At 40.2% G+C, this 24,768-nt stretch overlaps 1 protein-coding gene across 1 annotated transcript; it reads left to right on the forward strand.

Annotated features, from left to right (window-relative positions):
* The first annotated feature begins 14,165 nt into the window (after nucleotides 1–14,165).
* Nucleotides 14,166–23,526, forward strand: rgs5a (regulator of G protein signaling 5a). The gene is made up of 5 exons (XM_079459777.1): nucleotides 14,166–14,320; nucleotides 15,264–15,377; nucleotides 16,126–16,187; nucleotides 20,734–20,900; nucleotides 21,776–23,526. Exons 1-5 carry the CDS (start codon nucleotides 14,277–14,279, stop codon nucleotides 21,935–21,937), a joined length of 549 nt encoding a protein of 182 aa, XP_079315903.1. The 5' UTR covers nucleotides 14,166–14,276; the 3' UTR covers nucleotides 21,938–23,526.
* Nucleotides 23,527–24,768: the final 1,242 nt, after the last annotated feature.

Raw genomic sequence — 24,768 nt, forward strand, 5'->3', positions numbered from 1 at the left:
AGAAACACATTCCCCTGGCGCTGTTAATAATGAGTATTCCAGTAATACTTTACAAATCAGGCACTGTCTGTCCCATCATGTCACTTTTGTTTATGGTAAATTTTCTGTGACATCCAGCCACAGAAAATTTCCCTCGTGACTTGCATACCGTCAGCAATTTCCTGGCTATTTTCGCGTATTGGGCAAAATGACTGCATGGCAGGAAAACTTGTAAGTCCTTTCCTTGGTGCATAACATTTTATTTATAATGAATTGTATAACAATTAAGCTAATATTTAAGCCACTGTCCTCTGTTCTTTCCACTCGAAGCGTGGGAAATGGCTCACTGCTAGTCCCATGTGAAAAAGAAACACTGTTCTGTCCAGTGACCTTGTTCCTCTGGGCTTTGGAGCTTTCATCTCCTGTGAATTAGAGCTTTCACAGTCAGCCCTGCACATCAGCTTCCATTTCTCATTCCTATGATGTCATCATAGGTGGTGTTCACCTTTTCCTTGGCAATTTCGGATGTTTTCAAATATTATAAAAACAAATGTGAAAACCTAAATGTAAAATATTGTATGTACCATGTGATATATATTACAGATTGAAAGCACCAAAGCCAGACCGAACCAGCATGGATATTCCTGCTGGCGCAAGATGAGTCACAGCAGGGAGAAGTAAATCGACAAATAGTTTGCCTTTCCCATCCACAACTCTAAAGATTGATTTCATACTGCCTTTGAAAATTGTCCACCAAAGCAGTGTTATGGAACACAATACAGATGTATTCAAGATGTTGGAAGCAGACTTCTGGGGTGCATTTCTGTGTCTGTTGCAATTCAACTTGAAAGCAACCTAATATGTTTCATGAACTGTGAATATAACATGTCCAGTGCTGCTTTTCGCCACTGTGGCACTGTATTTGTATAGCCTTAAAAGGATAGTTCACCCACAAATGTCAAATTCGTCATCATATAGTCACTGTTAAGATGTTCAAAACCCGTGTGTGCCTTTTTCTTCTGTGCAACACAAAAGTAGATATCTTGAGAAATGTCTCACTGGTTTTGTGTCCACACTGTACAGTTGAAGTCAACAGGGGCCGGTGTTGTTTGGTTACCATAATTCTTCAGAATATCTTCTTTTGTGTTTTGCAGAAGAAAGAAAGTCATACAGGTTTGAAATGAAATGAGGGTGAGTAAATGATGCATTTTAATAATTTCATTTTACGGCGAACTGTTCCTTTAAGTGTGTTTTTAGCACCAAAAATGGCCACTTGGTCACACAGCCTTGATCAACACCCTATTTGTGCTAAGAGAGCTTGCTGATGTGCTCATCACACGACGAGGAATGTTCAACACATGCTGTTTGAACAACAACAGCTTTGAAGACGCACTTCATCATAATAGTAGAATGAAGAGCTTGAGTGTTTTAAGTCGAGCTGTACAAGCTCGGGGTGAAATCTCACGAAGGCAATTTCTGTTATGCTCCAGGCATCAATGTGCATGATTATAATTAAAAAGCAAACAAGAATTTTAAATGTACTGTTTGTAATTTTTGCTGTACCAGTGGAACCAGATACATTGATGCACAGTCCTACGACGACTATGCTTAATAAGCTGATTTATGTAAAGGTCATGTAAACGCGTAAAACGGTTTTCTTTTATTGGGGAAAGGTAAAACGGGCTTAAGCTAAAACCGATCGGCAGAGGTAGTTTTTTGCCCATTACTCCGATTTTGCGCTGCATGTAAATGCCTTTATCGGTTTTCTCTCAATTTTGTTCATGTGCGCATGTCTGAAAGCGCAGTAGTTAAAGTCCCAGACGGAAGTAACAGTAAAATAACGCATTAAAGTCCGCTCTCGAATCATGTAGTTGATGTAGAAGCATCAAAATCAAGTTGTTCCATTTGCAGGTACTGCAGACATGAGAAAAGATATAAAAATACTGCTTCTGACCGTTTTCTCGCTGCATTTTTTATTTCTAAACAGACTATCGACGATGACATCACTGCATGCAAGAAACCCAGCAAGTCTCAAACTTGCGTTTAAACGCGGTTTTCTGCTTATCCAGTTTATTACCATGCATGTAAACACATGAAAAAAGGAAAACAAAGCAGATTTTTGATAGATAACTGTTTATTTTGTGCATGTAAACGCACTCATTGTTAAATTGAGTATCTAGGTTTCCTAAACACCCTTAACCCAATGTTCATTCTGGTCAATGTCCTCCATTGTTTGAGGAAACAGGTTATGGCGCCCTAAAGTAATGCCCTTGTTAGAGTAAAAGATGTACACGTCAGTCTGCTTAAAAAGACATAGCAACGGAATGAAAACAACAGAGCCAGTCTATACATTCTTCAGGAAGGAAATATTCTAATGGCCTTACTACTAATGGCTTTCCCTTATGCAAAGAAAATATATTTGTCTATATATTAAAGGAGCGATGAATTAAGATATACCTTTTAACCCAAGCTTTTGTTATATAAGATGTAGGCGTATTTATGTGAACATCCAGAAGTGAAAATGCCCTTGCATCTGAAATGAAAACTGTTATTGACGCCAAACCTTAGCGAATGCCAGGTCCTGGAATGCACCTATCCATAGGTTGAACACCGCCTCCACGGAAAAATATCAATGACTACTTCACTAGCCCCGCCCACTGGTTCTCGAATGACTGTACTGTACTGAAGTAACACAAGTGGCGCGGTGTGAACTATCCCTTTAAATGCCAATATATTAAATCAATGGTCCTCAAACTTTTCGGATCAAGTATCACTTTTAATACAATCAGTCAGACCTCTACTTGAGGGTGAGTAAAACATGGGAAAATATTATTTTGCCTCTGAAATATCCCTTTAATGTACAGTTCTTAAATACATATTTTTCTCTTAGCAATAATCACATTAATAACATTAATTGTATTGTATTTTATAACCATGAATGGTGTTATACAAAGGGAAAGTTGTAGTGCCCAGTCTATTCCCCATTTATACTTCCAATTTCAGACAACGATTATAGATTAAGAAAGTTTGTAGAGTGGGAGATATGTATGGTTCCCACAGTGAGATTGCTGTACAAACAGAAGCCTTCCGTTTGGCTGGCTATCACTTGATGATCTAAGGATTGTTAAACCAGACAGCACAGATTTTCCATGATGGATTAACTTCAACATGAAGTTTAGTTTGGCATTTCTTTATCCAGTAAATTTAATGCTTTTGTCTGCACATTTGTTATTTATCCCCATGTTATCAGACAGCATGGCTTACATTATGTCAAAAGTGCTGAAGAAGTGTTACGTTTATTCAAATGCATATCAGCTATGATAGGAAATTACATTATTTTCTCTTCTCCAATAAAATGCAGGTTAGACCCAAATAAATCATTTATTTTTAGTGAGTGCTTTCATGGCAACCACAACACAAAATAAAAATGTGCAGCACGTTGCCTCCATGAAATATCTTTCATAGACTTCTCTACACTAGTACTCTTGTTTTCTAAGGAGGAGGATGGAGTCCAAGGCTTTTGTCCTTTTTCCACTCAATGTGCAGTTATGTAATGGCCCGTGTTCATTCAAAGCAAATAGTTGATGCACAGAATTTTCTTTTATTAAGCTAGGGTCCTCCAGAAAAGCCTTAGCAAATAAACGATTTAATATCATCAATTTATGGTGCTGTGGGAACATTGTTTCATTTCCTCTCCAGTGAATCATGCTTGTGTGCTCACGCTGTGTTGAGAAAATCTCCCAGAGGCGACCAGTGGCAGCCTGTGCCCCGTACCCTGTCAAATTTATGAAGATAAATCCCGCCATAAAGATCTAAACATGTTCCGTTTTCCGTCCAGAAAACACCACTGTGTAAGCCAGTGATGTTTGTCAATGCCACCTATTCTGTAAACGACACCAGTTTCAAACTAATTTTATTAGATTAAATGGAAATATTATTTTCTTTAGCATCTTTTATTGTTTATTAACCAGTACAGGACAGATTTATTTAATAACTTTTCAACACTTGAAATATAAATTCTCAAGGAATGTATCTTTTACCAGTATACTGAATCATCCGTTTATATTTTACAAAACCCGTAATGATAGAGTCCAGACATCAGAAAAATATCAGTCTAAGCAGGAGTTTTCTATTTTAATAGAGAAAAATGAATGCGTTATGGATGTGACAAAGAAGGACCCACGCTCTTGAGAGACGATCAACTTTTTAAACAGGATTTCGGTGAATGAAAACCAGAAGCAGTAATACCCAACAATTGGGGATGGTGATGGCTCTTCATAGACCACAAAATTGTTTTTTATTCAAATTTGCATGCGCCTGTTTATAATATAGGAAAATTGATCATTATGGATGCGACTGTTCTGTTTTGGACGTGACTGACAATTCACTTATCTGACTATGAAACTATGCTTTTAAAATCAAAAGGTGTTTCCAAAACTTTGAGACTTGGTATGTAAACCAAATCTTAGGTGTAATAATAATAATCTTAAGTGCTTGAAATTGTCCATTTGTCAAATATGGTTTATACTGATATGCTGGCAAAGTTAGGGGTTTGATTCCCATTGAACCGGTCATTGTATATCTTAAATATATACCTTTTTTCCGTAAATGTGTTACATGTGATGTGGCTTACCCAACATCTTTCTAGTACATAATAACCTGCATTCATGTAACCTATTCAAATGTGACACCTGCCACTGTATTGTTTTCAGCACTATAAAGCTTTCCAGGTACACTCAACACCTATGATCTTAGCTAGCAGCCAAGTGCACTCACAGCGTGACAAATGTGGTTTCATTACATGGCCTTGTTTCCCAGCATCCTGTTCATTTGTAATAGCACTACAAAGCATGAGCTGACATGGATGTGGACTATTGTGAAACATCTACTAAACTAGTTTAGGCACTGTTTATTTAACGTTGTCATAGTAATGCTGCCTTCAGGGAAAGATTGCCACAATTTTAACATCATAGATTTATTATAAACTTAGTTTCCCTGGAGCTCACTTATATTGATGTGAAAAGCAATGTGAAATGTGTAGTAATGTGAAAAGGGAAAGTTCACCCAAAATTATTTAATAATTGACTCAACATTGGTCAACATTGACTTTCATGTACACAAAACCACATTTCTCAAAATATCAAAAGTTGTGTTCACAGAAAAAATTTATCATATAAAGGTTTTAAATTAAATGACGGTTAGATAAATATAAATAAAATTGTAAACTATCCATTTAAAGGAGTAGTTCACTTTAAAATTGGCCCTCATTGACTTTCCATAGTAGGAATACAAATTACAATGAAAAGTCAACAAGTGAAGTAAACTTTTATTTAAGAAATCTTTTTTGGTGTTTGGTCTGCTTTTTATTTTGTTAAATTTTATTTAGTCTGCATTATATTGTGACAGGTTTACAGCCCACATTGAAATTGTGAAAGCTGTTCATGTTACGGACACAAGACACAGAGATCAATGGATACAAAATACGGATGGTTTATTAACAGATACTTGTAAACAGGAATGCAGGAAGATAGGAAGCTTGCTTCTGGGAAATACTGGAGACGATGGAGACGATGGAGACGATGGAGACGATGGAGACGATGGAGACGATGGAGACGATGGAGACGATGGAGACGATGGAGACGATGAAAACGAAGATCAGGTAAGTGGTGCGGTGGAGTCCTTAGGGCTTGTGCAATACAAACGAGATCGGACGGTGACTGTGAGTTTGCATGGGGTTTAAATGCTGACGGTGATGAGGTGATGATGATTTGCAGGTGTTGGTGTTTAGAACTCTGGTGACGTTGCTCGTGAGTGAAAGTGGCCTGGCGTGCTTGTGACATTACCCCCCTCTCCAGGGCCCGCTCCTGAGGGCCGAAGACCCCGACGACGTGGTCGACCTCTACCTCGGGGCGCGGGTCGATCCGGACGCGCAGCATGGAATTCCTCCAGCAGATTGGGGTCAAGTATGTCATCTCTAGGTACCCACGAGCGTTCTTCTGGACCGTAACCCTCCCAATCCACCAAGTATTCTAGTCGGCCACCACGTCGTCGGGAGTCCAATATCTCCTTGACCATATAGGCTGCGCCGTCCTCTAGGATGAGTGGTAGGGCTGGTTCTGGTGATGAGTCATGCTCTGGGGAAATAGAGACAGAGGGGTGGTAAGGTTTCAATAGGGATACATGGAAAGTTGGGTGAATTCGGTATTGAGATGGAATCTGGAGTTTGTATGTGACCGGATTGATCTGCTGAATGATGGGAAACGGGCCAATGAACCTGGGACTCAGCTTTTTACAAGGTTGACGTAGGCGGATGTCCCGAGTGGACAGCCAGACCTTCTGTCCGATTTGAAAAGATGGGGTGTCTGAACGACGGAGGTCGGCTGTCATCCTGCGTCTACGAAGTGCGCGTTGTAGTTGTTGGTGAGCTGAGTCCCAGACCCTCTCACTCTCCCGGAACCAGTGATCGACAGCAGGTACCTCTGATGTTTCTCCATACCAGGGAAATAATGGAGGTTGGTAGCCGAGTACGCACTGAAATGGAGTAAGTCCAGTGGTAGGTTGACGTAGGGAGTTCTGTGCATACTCGGCCCATCCGAGAAACTGGTTCCAGGAGTTCTGGTGGCCATGGCAGAATGTACGGAGGAAACGACTGATCTCTTGGATCTTTCTTTCCGTCTGCCCGTTCGACTGGGGATGGTACCCTGATGACAGGCTGACGGTCACACCTAGGAGTCGTAGAAAGGCTTTCCAAACTCTGGAGATGAATTGGGGACCCCGATCTGAGACGATATCTTCCGGAATTCCAAAGTACCGGAAGACATGGTTGAACATGAGTTCAGCTGATTCCATGGCAGTGGGTAAGCTCTTTAAGGGGATCAGGCGGCATGATTTTGAGAAGCGATCAACCACTACCAGGATGCATGTGTATCCATCGGATATTGGGAGGTTAGTTATGAAGTCCACTCCTAGGTGTGACCAGGGTCGGTTGGGAACGGGCAGAGGATGTAGTTTTCCAGAGGGAAGATGGCGGGGGCTTTTAGATACGGCACATTCCTTACATCCTTGCACGTATCTGCGTACGTCGGATGCCATGCGTGGCCACCAGAAGCGCTCTTTTAGCAGCGAGAGGGTTTCATTGACCCCCGGGTGGCCAGTGCCCAAAGAGGAATGTGAAGTGTGAATGAGATCCTTGCGGCGAGCACGGGTGATATATTGTAACCCCGGGGGGCAGCCCGGCGGGGTTCGGGTGGAGGCATTGGAGGCTGGTAGGGTCTCTTCTGACCAGACGATAGGACTTACGAACACTTGGTTTGGAAGGATGGGCTCGGCTTCTTCCACTCTCTCTTCTGGACCGTGAATACGGGACAATGCATCTGCTTTTACATTCTTTGGTCCGGGGCGGTAGGATATGGTGAACTGAAAACGGGTGAAGAATAGCGCCCATCGAGCTTGGCGCGGATTGAGACGTTTTGCCTCCCGGAGATAGCCTAAATTCTTGTGGTCAGTAAGTACAATGAAGGGGTGTTTGGCACCCTCTAACCAATGCCTCCATTCCTCAAGCGCCAGCTTGATTGCAAGAAGTTCCCGGTTTCCGATGTCGTAGTTTACCTCCGCCGGGCTGAGCTTGCGAGAGAAGAAGGCGCATGGATGGAGTCTACTTGGGTTCCCCTGCTGCTGGGACAACACTGCTCCCACTCCGGTGGTCGAAGCGTCTACCTCCACTACGAACTGGATCTCAGGGTTGGGGTGAACAAGGAGGGGTGCGGTTGTGAAGGCTGTCTTTAGTATCTCGAAGGCCCTTGTTGCTTCTGGGGACCAAGACAGTGATTTTGGGTGATTGCGGAGCATGTGAGTGAGTGGACTGGCGATGGAGCTGTAATTTCGTATAAATCGTCGGTAAAAGTTTGCAAAGCCTAGGAATCTCTGGAGTTGTTTAATATTCGTGGGAATGGGCCAGGACCTGATTGCTTCCACCTTCCGCTCGTCCATCCGGATGCCACTGCGATCGATGACATACCCTAGGAATTGCACTGAGGACTGATGGAACGAACATTTTTCCGCTTTAAGGAAAAGATGAAAGCTTCTAAGGCGTTGGAGGACCTCCGCAACATGACGACGATGATCGGTCAGGTTCCGGGAGTAGATTAGGATGTCATCGATATATACTAAAACGGATTTGTGAAGAAACTCCCGGAGTACCTCATGGATGAAGTCCTGGAATACGGAGGGAGCGTTGGCTAATCCGTATGGCATTACTAGGTACTCATAGTGACCTGTTGGTGTTACGAATGCGGTCTTCCATTCGTCCCCCTCACGTATCCGGATGAGATTATACGCGCTGCGGAGGTCCAGCTTTGTGAACACAGTGGCACCACGGAGATGTTCTAGGGCAGCTGGGACGAGTGGAAGGGGATAACGGAATTTGATGGTAATATTATTGAGGGCTCGATAATCTATACAGGGCCTTAATCCTCCGTCTTTTTTGGCCACAAAGAAGAAGCTGGAAGCAGCAGGGGAAGTAGACGGACGGATATATCCCTGATGTAACGCCTCGTTGATGTAATCCACCATGGCCTTCTCCTCCGGACGTGATAAGGGGTATATTCTTCCACGGGGCACTGGCTCACCCGGCAGCAGATCGATGGCACAGTCCCATGGCCGATGTGGAGGCAGCTTGGAAGCACGTGAAGGGCAGAAGACGTCACTGAAGGGGGCGTAACAGGCTGGAATCTCCACAGAGCGTTTCTCTATCGGGCTTTCGATGGATGTGGAGCAGATAGGTAGGTCCGTAGGGGGTGATGCGTTGGGTACCGGGAGTGTAGTGAAGCAGCCCGGAAAACAGTCGTCGCCCCACTTCAGGATTTCGCCTGTCTTCCAGGAGATGACCGGGTTATGCTGCTCCAACCAGGGGCGCCCTAGAACAATGTCAGCGGTGGATTCCTCCAGAACCAGTAGATGTTGTTCCTCTTCATGTAACAGACCCACTCGAAGTAATAATGGTCCCACAAACTTGCGTACCTGACGACGACTGAGAGGTTTTCCGGTTATGGATTGGACTTGGTAAATGGACGGGGTGGCGGTTTTCTTGAGCTTGAGTTGACGGCAGAGGGAGCCCGAGATGAAGTTCCCGGCAGACCCAGAGTCGAGGAGGGCGACAACTGTAAGGGAAATACCAGCAGCAGTAAGCGTAACAATAGTAGTGAGTGGCTTCATCTGTTTAAGAGACGGAATGATGGCACTCACCACTGGCCGAGGAGGACGAATGGGGCACTCGGTTATATAATGCCCCGGGGTTCCACAGTATAAGCACAGACTCTGGGTCAGTCTCCTCTGCCGTTCCGCCATAGTTAGTCGAGAATGGTCAACTTGCATGGGTTCATAATCTGGTTCTGGAGGGCTGACATTCTCAGGTCGGCGGGAAAATGGATAACTTAACGACTGGCCCTGGTGTTCCTCCACACACGACTGCATACGAGTAGCGAAACGTATGGAGAGTTGAATAAAGCGCTCTAACCCGATGGTGTCCTCGTATGCAGCGAGATGCAACCGCACGCGAGGATCCAAACCTTGACGGTAAGTGGTTAACAGGGATTGTTCGTTCCACCCACTGGAAGCGGCCAGAGTACGAAACTGTAAAGCGTAATCTGTGATGGATTTGGTACCTTGCTTTAGATGATAGAGTTGTTCTCCGATGGCCGAATCCCATGTAGGTTTTCCAAACACCTCCTTGAAGTGAGTAATGAACTCTGACAGGGAATGGGTTAGCGGGTTATTCTGTGACCAGAGAGGTTCTGCCCACCGGAGGGCCTTACCAGACAACTGTGAGATGATGAAGGCCACCTTGGATCGTTCGGTTGGATATAGGTGCGGTTGCATCTCCAGGACCAGCGAGCATTGAAGCACAAATCCGTTGCAATCCTCCGCCGAACCTGAGAAGGGCGCCGGTTTGGCCATGGGACTGGCATTTACCGGAGGCGAAGGAGAAGCGGCTGTGTTGCTTGCGGTGCTCGTCGTTGCCTGTGCGGGAGGATTGGCGGTCAACGATCGTCGGAGAGCATCCACCAACTCCTGGAAAGGATCCGGGGTGCTCATGCCGATACTCTGTTCGGTCCGATCTTCTGTTACGGACACAAGACACAGAGATCAATGGATACAAAATACGGATGGTTTATTAACAGATACTTGTAAACAGGAATGCAGGAAGATAGGAAGCTTGCTTCTGGGAAATACTGGAGACGATGGAGACGATGGAGACGATGGAGACGATGGAGACGATGGAGACGATGGAGACGATGGAGACGATGGAGACGATGGAGACGATGGAGACGATGGAGACGATGGAGACGATGGAGACGATGGAGACGATGGAGACGATGGAGACGAAGATCAGGTAAGTGGTGCGGTGGAGTCCTTAGGGCTTGTGCAATACAAACGAGATCGGACGGTGACTGTGAGTTTGCATGGGGTTTAAATGCTGACGGTGATGAGGTGATGATGATTTGCAGGTGTTGGTGTTTAGAACTCTGGTGACGTTGCTCGTGAGTGAAAGTGGCCTGGCGTGCTTGTGACAGTTCACCCAAAACTGAATTTTCTCTTTGTTTCCTTATGCCTTCCCAGATGTGTATGATTATATGAACACAAACAAAATCAAATATGGCATGTCAGTCACATCACATTTCCTTAGTTCTGTGTCATGTGACTTAACACAATCATTCCACGAAGCGACTCCATGATTCCATGATTTGATTTAAGCTTAGGTCAAGATTTTCACCAAATACAATGAAATTGCTTGTGTTTTTTACAGCTATCGTTTAGCTTCCGAGGAGTTTGTCCTCAGCTGTGGATATCTGGTGGCATTAAGATGAGAGAATGATGAGAGACTTTTGATTTCAAATAAACTATTCCTTTAAATCTGAAATGATCAAAGACATTGTTAAAAAAAACTTGATCTGTGTCATGATTCTGACGCATCATGTCAGGTTTTTCTTGGTCTAGTGGCAGGATCGTGACAGAACCTCAAGGTTAATGTGGAGAGAGGCAATTATGGTCCTTATGGCTTGCCATACACTCCCTCTGGTCTCGTCTCTGTTCCCACCCTCTTGTCTCCTCATTAGTTATTTCATGCCCCGCAGCTGTCCCTCTTGATTTCTTCCCTTATTTAATGCCCCTGTGTCATCTGTCTTGTGCCGGATCATGGTGTGTGATTTTACCCTTGCCAGTTTAGTTAGTTGTAGTCATGTCTAGTGTTGTATTTAGTCTGATTTAGTATAATGTAATAAGTCTTTGTTCCTGTTACCCTTCATATTCATACCCATGTCCTGTTATTTTACCCCCTCGTGGGTTTTAGTTTTTTTGGTGTTTTGTATTTTTATTAAAAATCTTTGTTAACAAGGACAAAACTGGGCAACACACAATGATGCCGGCTGCACCGGACTGGATTGCCGGCTGCATTAGACTGGAATGCCGGCTTGAGTGCCGGCAGGGAACTGTGACGGGAACTACATTCCGTCGGCTTCGACCCTGGAGGTGAACCCGACAGCCTCGACCCTGGAAGGGAGCCCGGCGGCCCCGAACCTGGAAGGCAGCCTGACGGCCTCGACCCTGAAGGGGAACCCTCCCGTTATGATCCCTCTGTCTGCTTGGTTCTGTAATGGCCGGATCATTCTGTCGTGAACGTGGGGGGAACATGGACAGGGGACCCAAGTGCAGACAGCTCATACTCTTATAATGTCATTTTTGTATCCTCATTACCTCAGCACTGGACAGTTTTGAACACAGAATATGTCATTGATGTGTAAACATGGTCATTTATTGACGTCCGTTGGATCGTCAGGAAGTTTTAAAGGTACAAACTGTCTTGGGGTTAATTTCAATAATTTCATTTTTTTTTCATTGGGGAAAATGTTCCAAAGTTGCAATGAGCTGTTTATCTCCAAAGATCAGGGAAGATGTGATTTACCCTGATATACTGCAAGTTTTAGTCATATTTAAAAGTATGAAGGTCTATATTTCTTTGTAGGTGCTTAAAGGTACTCCCTAAGCGATTGTGATTGTGTTACAGAAATGGATGTTGTGGCTTTAGTATCAACTCTATACCTCACAAAACCATTAAACACTATAGGTCCTAAAAAAATGAGGTGAATTAATCAAATGTCCCTTCCGCTGATTGATTTTAAAGGAAATAGCTTGTGAAAGCATTAGCTGTTAGTCCAAACAAAATAGCTACACTTGGCCAAAAATCTATTATTGAGTAATATTGGGTTTTGAATAAATTCCGGCATGGTCAACATACAAACTTTGCTTGCCTTCCTGTTTGCCAAGCTTTTATATTAGACTAAAAACTGTTTTATTCTGCGGAAGGCAAAAGTAATTTGGAGTAATTGTTGTAAACGTGCCCAAATTGTATCCGAACGTGATACACGGCATGATAAGGTTTTGATTTGGGCTTTGAACAGCCCGTATATGGCAATTTTGATCAGTACATTTATTACCCAAAAAGAGCCTTTTAAAAAACAGATGTTTCAGCTTGGAACAAGCAAAATAACAGTATCAATGTCTTTTTAATCACACTGTGCTCAGTGAACTTTACTTTGTACATATACTGTACTGTGAGATACAGTACGCTGCTCACTTTTCAGAAATGTAAGATCTTCAAGCATTAGGTTCTAACAGAACAATGTTCAACATCTGTTTAGATGAATTTTCTGTCTGATGTTCTTTCACCCTGTACGTCACATTGCCCAACATGTTTATCACTACAAAGCCAAAGTTTGGTTTACCTTTCCTCTGTATCCGGCTTCAGTGCCTGACAGAATAGAAAACACTCTCATTTTCTGAGTCCAATGCAGTCAGCCAGTGGAAAATGTTGTCAACACCTGTAATGGTATAATAAGACCATGTTCTTTCCTTAACATGTGTGCCTTAAGCATACAGACCCTTTCTCTTCTGCAGTGCTTAATGTCACAGAACAGTGTTCCCAGCTGTTACCATCTCATTACCAACACATTTACCCAGTGTGAAATGAATAGCCTGTGCTTAATTTTGCATCAATTAGAGCACATCTGAACTAAATATATTTGTATATACAGTACTAAGATATAAAGATATTTATATAGCTGCATAAAAAATTTAAAGACTGTCAAAATTTCCATTTAATCAATGTATTGTGGCCATTCCAATACAGTGTCGGTTGAATTTCAACAAAATCAAACCTCAGCAGTGACATAAAGTCATCCAACAGTAATGTGAAAGACTGACAGGAAGACAGGACACAAAATCAAGGTTATCACACAAAAAAAATACTTTTGAACCTTGTTCTAAATATATAAAGAAATATTATTGTATTGCATACAAGTGAATATGAATTTGAAAAATGCAGAGTATCTTTTCTATTATTTTGATCTGTTTTAGTTTTCATTTTCTGCAAATAAATGCAAGTAAACTATTATTATTGTTCATACAGAAGAAAACATAAATGATCATTTTAAATAGTGAATTCAGAAATACTGAAAGCTATTTTGAAGTGGTCTCTTAATTGTTTCTGAAAGTTTGTTTTGTTGTCTCCAAAAAGGACAATGATGTGTTTTTCTTTGGTTGTTATCATTATTTATTTTGCACTCAGCAACATTCCACAAACCAGGTTGTCATTTTTATACTTTGGTGGAATTGGTGGACTCAGTACACAAACATATTTCTAAGGTGTTTTTTCTTGTTTATAAAGAACTTAAAAAGATGTAATCCCAGTGAGAAATCATTTTGGCAGCAAAAATTATTTTCCAAGATACTGTATAATTGTCTTTTTATGTGTTGCAAATAGTTGTTTGTGTCTTTTCAGTAGGTTTTACACTTTAATGCATTTATCAAAGCACTTATCATTTACATTCACCTATTAATAGTTCACCCTAAAATAAGAAGTACTAAAAATATTGGTGCATCTCATACTTGTCATGTCTGCTGAGCATCAGTATCTTAGGCAGAAACTAACATCTGCAGCAGTTTATTTTACAAAAAAAAGCTTTTCCTGTGAGTTAATAAGAATAGATATGGATCGAAAGCACTGTGCACTGATGTTTTGGCAGGTTTCAAATGTCCAATCTGGTGTTGATCATCTCCAGAGCTCTCTCAGCTTCCATTGTAACTGCAAGGAAGAAGGTGATTGGCTCTCGAGTTGTTGGCTTTAGGCCAGCAGGCTTCCTCCGTATAACAGAGGGGTGCGAGAAGACAAATTCTAAAGAGAGAAGGAAACGACTCTTGCTGGTGGACTAACTTTGCAAACCCAAACTTAACCGCTAAAAAACATGTGTAAGGGATTAGCTGCCCTGCCCCAGACATGTCTGGAAAGGTAAGCAGTGTGAAAGTTAAAATCGTGGATTATACTTGTACTTCAGATTTACACTATATTCATTCTCATTAGGTATACATGTATGTGTAATCTGGAATACTGTACATAAATGGTCTAAATACTATAGTTGATTTTAAATATGAGGACATTTTTGCAATGCCATTTCACCTTTTATATGTTTGAGGTTTCTGAATTGTGACAGATAATATCTAATAACATATATTGTTCATTGCATTGTGTGAAACAGGAACTTTTTTCATTTTATGGAGAGTGGTAATGGACCGCTTTGTGTGCTTTTGGATAAAAAAGGCTTTTCCCAACCCAGAAGGGAATTTAAAGGGGACAGTTTTAGGATGGCAAACTGGGGTTGTTTGGATCAGATAACATTTCAGTTCAATTCTGTCTGCAAACGGATATCAGTTGTTTTGCAGCAGTTTGAGCAATAGATCTGTTATGCGACAGCAGGATGAACTGTACAGCAAACCCCAACAAAATCTAAATGTTTGCATTGGATTGAATCCACAAATCATCTGGTGGGGATTTGTGTTTTTTCTCACACTACGCAAACTGTTCCTTCTTATAGTCTGAATATCTTATACCTGTATGTTACACTGGAAGATAAAATGTTGTTTTACTGTGACATCTGCCAAACCGTAATACAGTCTAAAAAATGTCAAAAATGTCATTCATGCATTATAGGGCTGTTTCAATGCATGGTTTTGTCAAATAACAAAAGTCAATAAAAAAAGTTGAACAGAATCCCGGACAAAACACGCATTAAGAGTTTGCAAATGAAATGGTCATTCGATATGTATCCTCTTTGTTGATGAGACTACTGTAGGTTAAACTTTTAAGATATGAAATGTGTCATGATTGTTAATTTACACATGATAATAATTGCGTATTAATATTCCGGATCATTTGATGCTTGTGTCGTCCTCAGGGCTAAAGAGATCAAGACTAAATTGGGAACTCTGCTTCAGAAGCCCGAGAATTCCATCGACCTTATCATCCCCTACCAAGAAAAGCCTGAGAAGAAACCAGAGAAGCTTCAGAAGTGAGTTCCTCGCTTTTCCTCTGACTCTTATTGTTTTTTTTTCTTCTTCTTTCATGCTTCGTTTTGCATCAATTGACCATTTCAGCTCCCTTTGATATCTTATGCAAGAGTCTTTTAACAGCAGAAACTGAACACGTACATTAAAGATAAGGGTCCATTCAAAGGGTGAGAAACGAATTTAAAACACAACTTCTGACTTTACTTCAAGAATTATGTTTACATTAGTCCATTCTCCAAAGTTACTATAGCTTGAATTAGTATTTGTGTTTGCTTAGATTTAAACCCAAAACCATAGCACTACGCACTACCAATTGCTTTACCAATTGACACTATGCTCTACCAATTGAACTACAGAACTAGAATTCGCTGAATATGATATTTTCAGTGGAAATAAACAGTTTTACATTTTGTCTGTTCATGAGAATGTATAGCGTAAGGGTGACACAATTGCTCTGAATGCACAATGAAAAACATCGAAAACACCCTGTTTCCTGTGTTTTTGTGTAGTCACAAGCTATACTTGTGAAGTACAAGCTGGTGGTTAAGGTAATAACTTACACCTTACATTGCTGGATGAAGCTCAAACGCTTAACTTAGCATTTTGTATTTGAAAACAACACCAGAATTTATCTCCAATCTTGAAATAGACCCAAATTAACTGGATAGATAGATTGTTCTTGGAAAAACCTTTGCTCTGGAGCCTTTAAAAGGAAGAAACTAAACAGAGAACTCTGCTTGTTTTGATCAGACCCACACCTGAAGAAGCTGCTCAATGGCGCGAGTCCCTCGATAAGGTCCTCTCCAACAGCTGTGAGTACGATGTTTATCTTAATGGCCATTTGGTTGCGTTTTGTGTCTTGAATGTCCTTTCAGGCATGGCCGCTGATTGGAAGGTTTCGTTTATCGGCTGGGTCTGTAAGACACATTTAATTCTTTGTTTATATCCGTTGGCTGGGAACCTCACAAAAATCTATGAAGTTACACTGATGCACTTGATTTGGTATGCGTAAACTGCTTGTGCTTCCGAGGACAGATTAACCTTTAGATGTTGCATATTTGACAGAATGTTCCTAACAGTAGTTCAGATCCATAGAAAGAAATGGATCTGTTTTACTGGTTTAGCACTAAAAGGGGCCTTGCAGACCAAATTTTGAAGCAAAAACAATCGCCAAGTAAAAAGCTAACATGAGGATATAAACAGACTACACTACGGTTGCTCCATATCAATGTCACCACCAATCCTCGGACAAAGCTTTTTAATGCTTTATAAAAACAGTGTTGCCTGGCGACTACTCTGTGAATGTATATCCATCCACGTTTTGTGAGATTTGTGTCTATGTTGCATTATTTGTGAGATTTACTGTATATATGATACGACGTCTAACGTCCCCGCCAAATGATGTAGTGGCTTATAGCTACTTGTTAGCAACCACTGTTTTAAAGACACGAGCGGGTTATAACTAGTGTGTTTTATGTCATAAAATGACATATTTAGAGGTTTTGTTTACCACAAACCGTATGTTATACATTAAACCAAAAAAAAATTTAAAAAAACCTTGGTGATGTAACCGGAAGTGCAAAAAAGGTGACTCGATTTTGTTCTATCATACAAATTTATACGAATTAGTCTCTTTGTAAAATAGTTATGAATTGCTTTGAGATTGTGTTGGGGTCACAAAATACTGGTTTTGACAAAAAACGAGACATTAAAAACCATGATTAAAAATACTACACGTAACAAATTATTCAGAATGATTACAAACTCTCTCTCCACCACAGTCTTACATTGACACAAAACACACACAAAGTTTAAGATGAATTTGACTCATAATATAATTTATTTAGATTTGAAAAAGTTCAAAATATCACATTAATATTGACATGGTCAATCTTTCTGGCAAGACATTCGTATAGTGGAAATATCGTGACAACCCTTGTACACACACCCAACACCAAAGTCCGTGCGCCAGGGTGCACAAAGTGAGGGGGCTGCTATGTTTAGTGGGGGGCCAGGATTTAGGGGTTTAGAATGGGCCAGTGCCATCCAAGGTTGAGACACGACACATAGGCTGAGGTCTGGCTCTGTTCTGTGTCAGTGTGCGGCTCATCTGGTGTTAAGAAGCTTTTTAGAAGCTTTTTATTTGAGCCACTATGAGCGGATGGACCAATTTAATGATGTCTTTAGTACATTTCTGGACCTTGACAACAACTATAACCATGATGTGTATGAGGATGCCTGGAAATCTCTCGAATGTCACCTAAAATATCTTTATTTGTGTTCTGAAGATGCCGGGAGGTCTCAAAACGTGTTACCCGTCATGTGGATAAAGACAATTTTTTGATTTTGAGGTTAACCTCTTTAACCTCTGCTCTTGTTGCTTCTTTAATTCGTTTTCACCAAATACATTTTCCAAATGTTTTTTAAATTATTTCACGTGATGAGCGCACCTTCAGCCTTCAGAGAGCAGCATTTTCAGTGACATTTTTTAAGGAAACACGTTTTCAACAATGTCGTAAAGCAACAGCTGTGCTGTGTTTGTTGTATTTAACAAAAATAAAGATTAAGACACTGATGGACTGTTATTCTTTCTGTACTGAACTATTTAAAAGTTTACTTTAGTTTTCACAAAGAAGGATCACAGCCGTAAAAAGTTACTCTCTCTACAATTGTCATTACAGCAAATTTCAGAGCCAATATAAACACGTAATACTCCACATTTATGTTAGCTATACATCCATTTGTGAAGTAGCCTACTGCATTGGACGATCAACATTACATTCGTAAAGTAAACGTAACGTGACGTTAACTTATGCTATTGTAAAAACTAAAGGTTCTTTGAGGAACCTTTTGGGGTTCTTTACATCACCACACCGGCGGAACCCTTGGGGGAAACTCAGGGCACTGTTTCAAGAAGTGCAGTTCTCTAAGGGACCCTTAAGGCTTCTTGAGGAACCCTTTCATTAGAATGGTCAGGAACCACCCCGGGTGCTTCAAGGAACCTTTTCACAGTTAATCCTATTAACTTTTTGTTTACCCCTGTAGTTTATTATTCTGCTATAGTGCTATTCACAATATTTTAATAGGCAGAAATATTAAGATAGAAACCAAATACAAAACAAACAGTTTATTGATAAACAAAAACAATTTACATTGAATAAATATTCTCTGGATAGTCAGTATTGTACATTACAATTCTAAATTCATAAAATCACATGTATAGTTAATATTGAGTTGGTGATATTGTTATTTATGAAAAGTTTTTATCTTAACAAATCTATAGCCACATAATTTGACTTTAAATATAAATATTTCAGGTACTTTAAAAAAGTTCTCAAATTCAACTCAAATTGACCACAATATACAATGCTATCAGTAATATTTTCACTGGATACTGATCATATTTACATGGGACATTTGACATAATTGATAAGACTCAAGACAGCTGAAGATAACTTGATGCTCTACTTCTGAAAGTCCAGCAAAAGTCGTCTCTTATAGCAAGGCCTACACCCATGGTAATGTTGCCAGCAAGCAGATCCTTCCTAGCAGGTAAAACACCATGCTGTCTTCGCCAAATGGGTTTCCTGCTATTACCAGGTGGTGTATGGATCCAAGTAGTCAAAGTCAAATTTATTTCAATAGCACATTTTTTGCAAAGCCGATTTGTCATGATCCTGTCCATCCTGTCTGGAGTTTTCGAGCCTTGTGGACAGGGTCGTGACAGTTCCATGTCTTGTGTGTATGTTAAGTCTTGTGTGGAGACACGTGGCTGTTTGTTGTGACATTGCGCCGTGTGTTCTCCTGTCTCTAGTCTTGGCTCCGCCCCTTGTTCCCAGTATTCTCTCCATTAGTGTTCATTCCTGTCACCTGCCCGTCACATTCCCTTTGTAATCAGCCCTTGTTAGTGTTCCCCATATTCCAGCTATGCGCAGACGAAAAAGTTAAATACACACACACCAACATAGAAACCACATGCATTTACGATGCGACAATGGGCCAACAGCTCCACGGAGCTCCAGAACTGTGGAGGCCCAAACTTTGGACTATTCTTATAACACATCAAAATGATCACAAAAAAATTGTTGGGTTCCTCTGGATGCTGTCTTGTACAAGAGAGATTCTCCAGGAACCACTTACAGGTTTACAGATCTTACAACAACCATTTTTTTATTTAAATTCCTTCAATAACCCGCAAAGCACTTTGAGGTCCCAGTGTTGTGAAAGGGTGACCAGAACCCCAGAACTCAATATGGGGTTATTCAAGAATCTTATCAGTTCCTGGAAGAACCACAAGACTATATATGGTTCTACCAATAAAACTATTATGAGAAAAAGAGATTTGAAGCACTAGTTTAAGTACACAACAGGATATTTGAGGCACCTTTCATTTTAACAATGTAAGGAAATAAAAACATAACGCTTCATTATGTATGGTCTTTATACACCTCTTAACTCATAGTTATGTATATCATATTGAGTTTCTGTCAATAGAGCCTTCAAAAATGTACTTTGAAGTATTTTAGCGAATTAAAGCAGCTGTGGTGAAACAAATTAAATGACCCTGTCCGCTGTGACTTATAAAACCTTTTAAAAACATCCAGATGCTTTTTTATTCATCATTGCAGGACCTTAGACACTTTTGGATCTTTCCAAACATCTAAAAGAAAGCAAATGTATAAAAAGGCTAAATGGCTTTAAAGATGCTAAAGAAGTATTATGTTATTCCATACTGCAGAGATAACAAACCATATTCATTCAATTTTATGTTTTTAGAGTCCCACTGCTTTGTTTAGTATTCATTTGCCGAAGTATTTATTTTATTTCACCATATTCCTTTTAATTATACATTTTATATTGCCATCAAAATTCAACAGTCCATGTTGCATTATATGTGCAGTAGGTGCTTCAGTTCAAATATAACAGCTCTCTGCTTGATGCAAAAACATCCCTCATATACCTGCTAAAGCTCCTTGAGTGCTTTTTTAGGAATACATTGACACATTGTGCATTTCAATATGAGTGTGGGTTGTTAAAAATCCATTTTCAGACAAATAATTGCCAGCCAGTGTTTGAAATAAGTCAGCTATGAATTGTCAGTAATTTACAAGAATCGATCCGAGCAATGCACAGGTGTCGCTCGAATGCTGCATGATGTTAATGCAATCTCTCCTCAGCTCACATTGTGTAAGAGCTGGCTGTGTGCCCCAGGCATGCACTGCATTAATGTTTGGATAAGGATTTTAAGAGCCGGCGGGACGGGATCTACAGCGGAAGCGTGTTGCCAGGACATTAGAACACACAAAGCTGTACACGCATCCACTCTAATGGTTTTTCCACACTTTTTTTATTCCATAGATGGTCTGGCCACCTTTAAGAGCTTCCTGAGATCTGAGTTCAGTGATGAAAATATTGAGTTCTGGGAGGCTTGCGAGGATTTCAAAAAGGCCAAGTCCCCCCTGAAAATGGCCACCAAAGCTAAGAAGATTTATGAGGACTTCATTCAGACCGGTGGACCTAAAGAGGTTTGTTTGTTTTTGGAGTACTCATATTCCCCGTAACACTGTATTGGAAGTCAAGTGAAGCATACTGTTGGAGAAGTAGAAGGAGTTCTTACTCTCTTAATCATGTTCTGTGAAAATATGTTTTATAAGGTTTGTTTAGATTAGTGTATAAACGCTGAGGCCCATGTGCTCCCCTCTAAAGGTCTCTGAGGGGCTATAAAAAGGCTTAACAGTAATGAAATATCTACAAGTTTTTTAAGGGAAATGACTTTGACCGAAACACATTGACCTTCAGATCATATAGAAAGGTTATTAGAGGGCCCCACATACATAATTAAAATGTATTTATGACATTATTTGTGAAAACATCGTCTTAGCATTAGAAGCATTAGAAATCCTTCATGCTGTAGTTTCCAGGATTAAGGCTGTCTTTGTTTTTTGGCTCTTCGCATGAGATCAGGGCCTCTAAAACGTCTTAATCAACGTCTTAAAAAGTCTTTAAAAAGTCTAGTTGCAGAATACACAGTATATGCATTACTGTACAGAATTTACTGTCTGTAGGAAATATGTATAATTGGCTTCATTGCTCCACTTCATGCTCCAGGTAGTCTGCAGGATTGACTGTTCCACAGACTCCCTACAGTTATCAGACACTGTCATATGGTGCTTCTTTCTTGTTAAGATGGATGTTACAGGATGAACATCCAGCTTAATAAGAAAGAAGAACTGTATGACAGTGTCTGAAACTGTAGGGGGTCTGTGGAACACATTTAATGTGTGCATGGCAAGTCAGTTCTAAGGAAAGAAGAAAAAAAGAAAGATAGAATAATTAACTTGTTAGTGCTGAATAAAATGTACATTTTCATTGGTGTTATTTTTTGTCAAATCATTTGTAGGTAAACATCGACCACTTCACCAAAGATGTAACTCTGAGGAACTTGGTTGATCTTTCTCCCGCTACCTTCGAGCTTGCTCAGAGCCGCATCTACACCCTGATGGAGAAAGACTCCTTTGGCCGGTTCCTGAGGTCTGAGCAATATCAGGAACTTCTCAAGTAAACTGACTCATCGGCTGCAGGGAGATACAAGAGAAAGGATCAACCTCAGACAAACAAATATTTGACATTCAATTGTTCAAGTCATGAAGTCTTTAATCAATTTTTGTTGAAATTGGAAAATATTCAAAAGTGTTATATAGCCTCCCTGCAGCTGATACAGAGATCATTGCTACATGAAAAGATGTCCGCATAAATTGCCCAGTGCTCGGATGACCGAATGACAAAGTAAAATTAAATTAAATAAATGAATGATCGTGTATTAGGAGTCAAAACATATCTATCATCATTTTTGTGTGTGATTTGTCTTTAGTTAAAAAAAGAGAGGTGCATAATTGTAATAATTTCAAAACCTCCTCAAAATGGTGTATACGTGTCCATAGTTTGGAGTTTTACTCTTTTCTGACCCCTAAATAAAACTTTCAGACGAATCCGTAATTCATGGCTTTTCTGGGAAGTGAAGAGGTGGCTTGAGTACTTTCAATGAGCATTTTCCAACCTGATTGTTTGTAGTTTTATCCTCTTGGTAAAACCTTTAAATGTGCTGTGGAGTGGGCAAGGATAAAGGAAAGGAACAGTGGGCTTTTTTTGTCAATATCTATGTTAATATAAAAATGCCGAAATGGTAAACAGGAGCACAAACAGCTTAAGAAACAAGTATAGAAAGCTCCACTAAATGTCAATGTTAGGGCAAACGTGTGACATGTTAGAATACAGTCTCTGGGAACTTGTGGTTTGGTTACTGCTATTGAACGTTGCTAAGATGGGAAGATCAAGTAGTAGGGAATGTCTTTAAAGCACTGGGCACAATATTTAGTATCTAAGAATATAAGGTCATGGAAACCCAAAACGCCTTAACATTTTTTTAATATGATACACACATCATGAGTGCTATTAACTATTACAGTCTAGACATCAAAGATTGTACTTCAAGTAAAGAATTATTGCAGTAAGCATCTATTATTTTGCCCTTAGCATGTGCAGCTAATGGTTTGCAGTTATGACACCTGAAAGGTATAACAAATGTAACTCACAGGTGTGATTCAGTGTACTTTTGCATGTTTTCGTAGATTTAACAGAGGTAGCCTTGCATGTTTATTTACATTTCATTATACTTTGTGTATGATTTAACAAAAGATGTTGTAGGTGCCTCCAGAAGTGCTTACTGATGGCCCACACAGACAATTTTTGTAGTTCACTGCAGGACAGGAATAGACAGATATGGCAATTGGACATCGCAATAAAACATTTTGACCAAAAATAATAATTTGGTCTTTTTTAAATGTGGCCACACTTGTAACCATAAAACTGAAATGGATTAATAAAACTAAAGTCGATTAGGAAAATGTCAAAATTGTCAGTAAGGACTGACGGGGTACCTCAGTTTTACATCAAACTATATGCATGTATGTTTGTTGATCATATAAAATCCATAATCACATTAAAGTTCTGAAGATTTATTTTTCATATGCACTGTACATATCAACTATTGACAACTGAATGTAATTTATTCCAGAATGTCGGATTGTTTCATCCACACGTTAAAAAGTAATAACAGCGTGTCCTTTGTTATTTATAAAAAAGAAAATTCTGCGTTTCTGAATTTGTCCATTTCTTTACCGAACCAGGTCACTGAAAAGAGCTTTGAATTTATTATCTTTCCCTTCTTAATATGAAAATTGCTCACTGTTACTGGATGCTGCCACGTTCTGGCATTTCATTTCTATTCCTCTGTGAATATTTGTCTGAATCATTCAAATGCCAAATTTAAATGAATCATAACACGGCTGCTTCCTGCCTTCATGTGCCGCGGGCTCTTTTAATCCACGGCGCTTTCATTATGCCACTCGATCAGAGTGTTTTATTCACACAACCGAGAGGAGCTCAGTGCTGAGAATAACAAATAAAGTACATCAAGAAATAGATACAGAGGGACGGAGAAATGGCAAAACAAACAGAAAACAAGAGAGAGATGAAATGAAATGAAGCGGATGGTGAATGGGACACTGCCAAAATATACAATGTCGGAGGCAAAGATGTTAACATTTATCACCACTCTCATTCCTAGAAAAAGACGTATGACTCGTCACTGGGTTAAACACCCTTGCTGTGTTAGCAAAACCGAAAAACAAACGTTCTTACATCTAAATTACTGAGGCAGGTTACATGCGGCACCTTTACCTAAATGTCAGACATCTAGTGGAAAGAACGGAAGCTGTAATAGCAGTAAATGGACGGTCAGCCTCTCATCATGGTTTTAAAATGAAATGTTCCGCAAACACACGGATATGGTGTTCAGAATCAAGGTGAAAATCAATCTTTTTTCGGGTCTTGTATTTGCATACAAACAACTGGTTTATAAGCTTTGAGGATTTGCATATATGTGTATTATACATTGCAGGAATGAACTCAAAGCCAAGTGTTAACTATCCAAAGTGTTAAAGGGATAGTTTGACTGTCTGCATTGTTTTATCAAAACACACCCAAAATGAGTGCTGAATTCAATTTGCACTATTATCCCTCTATCCATCACTTGATCATCATTGAATCACCGCTGCCATGGCTGCCGGTAATGCACAAAGAATGACAATACAAATTTCAGCCTATCCTCTTCCAAAAAACAATTGGTTTATGGATGCGGGTACCACCAATAGTTACATTTTAAAGTTAAGTAACACCATTATGTTGCCGAATGAGGACACTGTGACGTACACACTGGAAAGTTTCAATTGCATTTATAATTAAATGATTATTCCATGGAACATGAGTCACTCCTGTATTTGTGATGAGTCACAGAGTGTTACCAAATCAACATTCTAGCGTCAAGACAAAATG

The sequence above is a fragment of the Barbatula barbatula genome (genome assembly GCF_947034865.1).
Source record: "Barbatula barbatula genome assembly, chromosome: 7".
Lineage (NCBI taxonomy): Eukaryota > Metazoa > Chordata > Actinopteri > Cypriniformes > Nemacheilidae > Barbatula > Barbatula barbatula.

What these genes read in the sequence shown, in the direction of transcription:
- rgs5a (XM_079459777.1), top strand. Translation starts at nt 14,277, where the DNA reads ATGTGTAAGGGATTAGCTGCCCTGCCCCAGACATGTCTGGAAAG. An exon ending in CCCCAGACATGTCTGGAAAG is followed by an intron (nt 14,321 to 15,263) that starts GTAAGCAGTGTG and finishes TGTCGTCCTCAG; the next exon opens with GGCTAAAGAGATCAAGACTA. An exon ending in AGACCGGTGGACCTAAAGAG is followed by an intron (nt 20,901 to 21,775) that starts GTTTGTTTGTTT and finishes AATCATTTGTAG; the next exon opens with GTAAACATCGACCACTTCAC.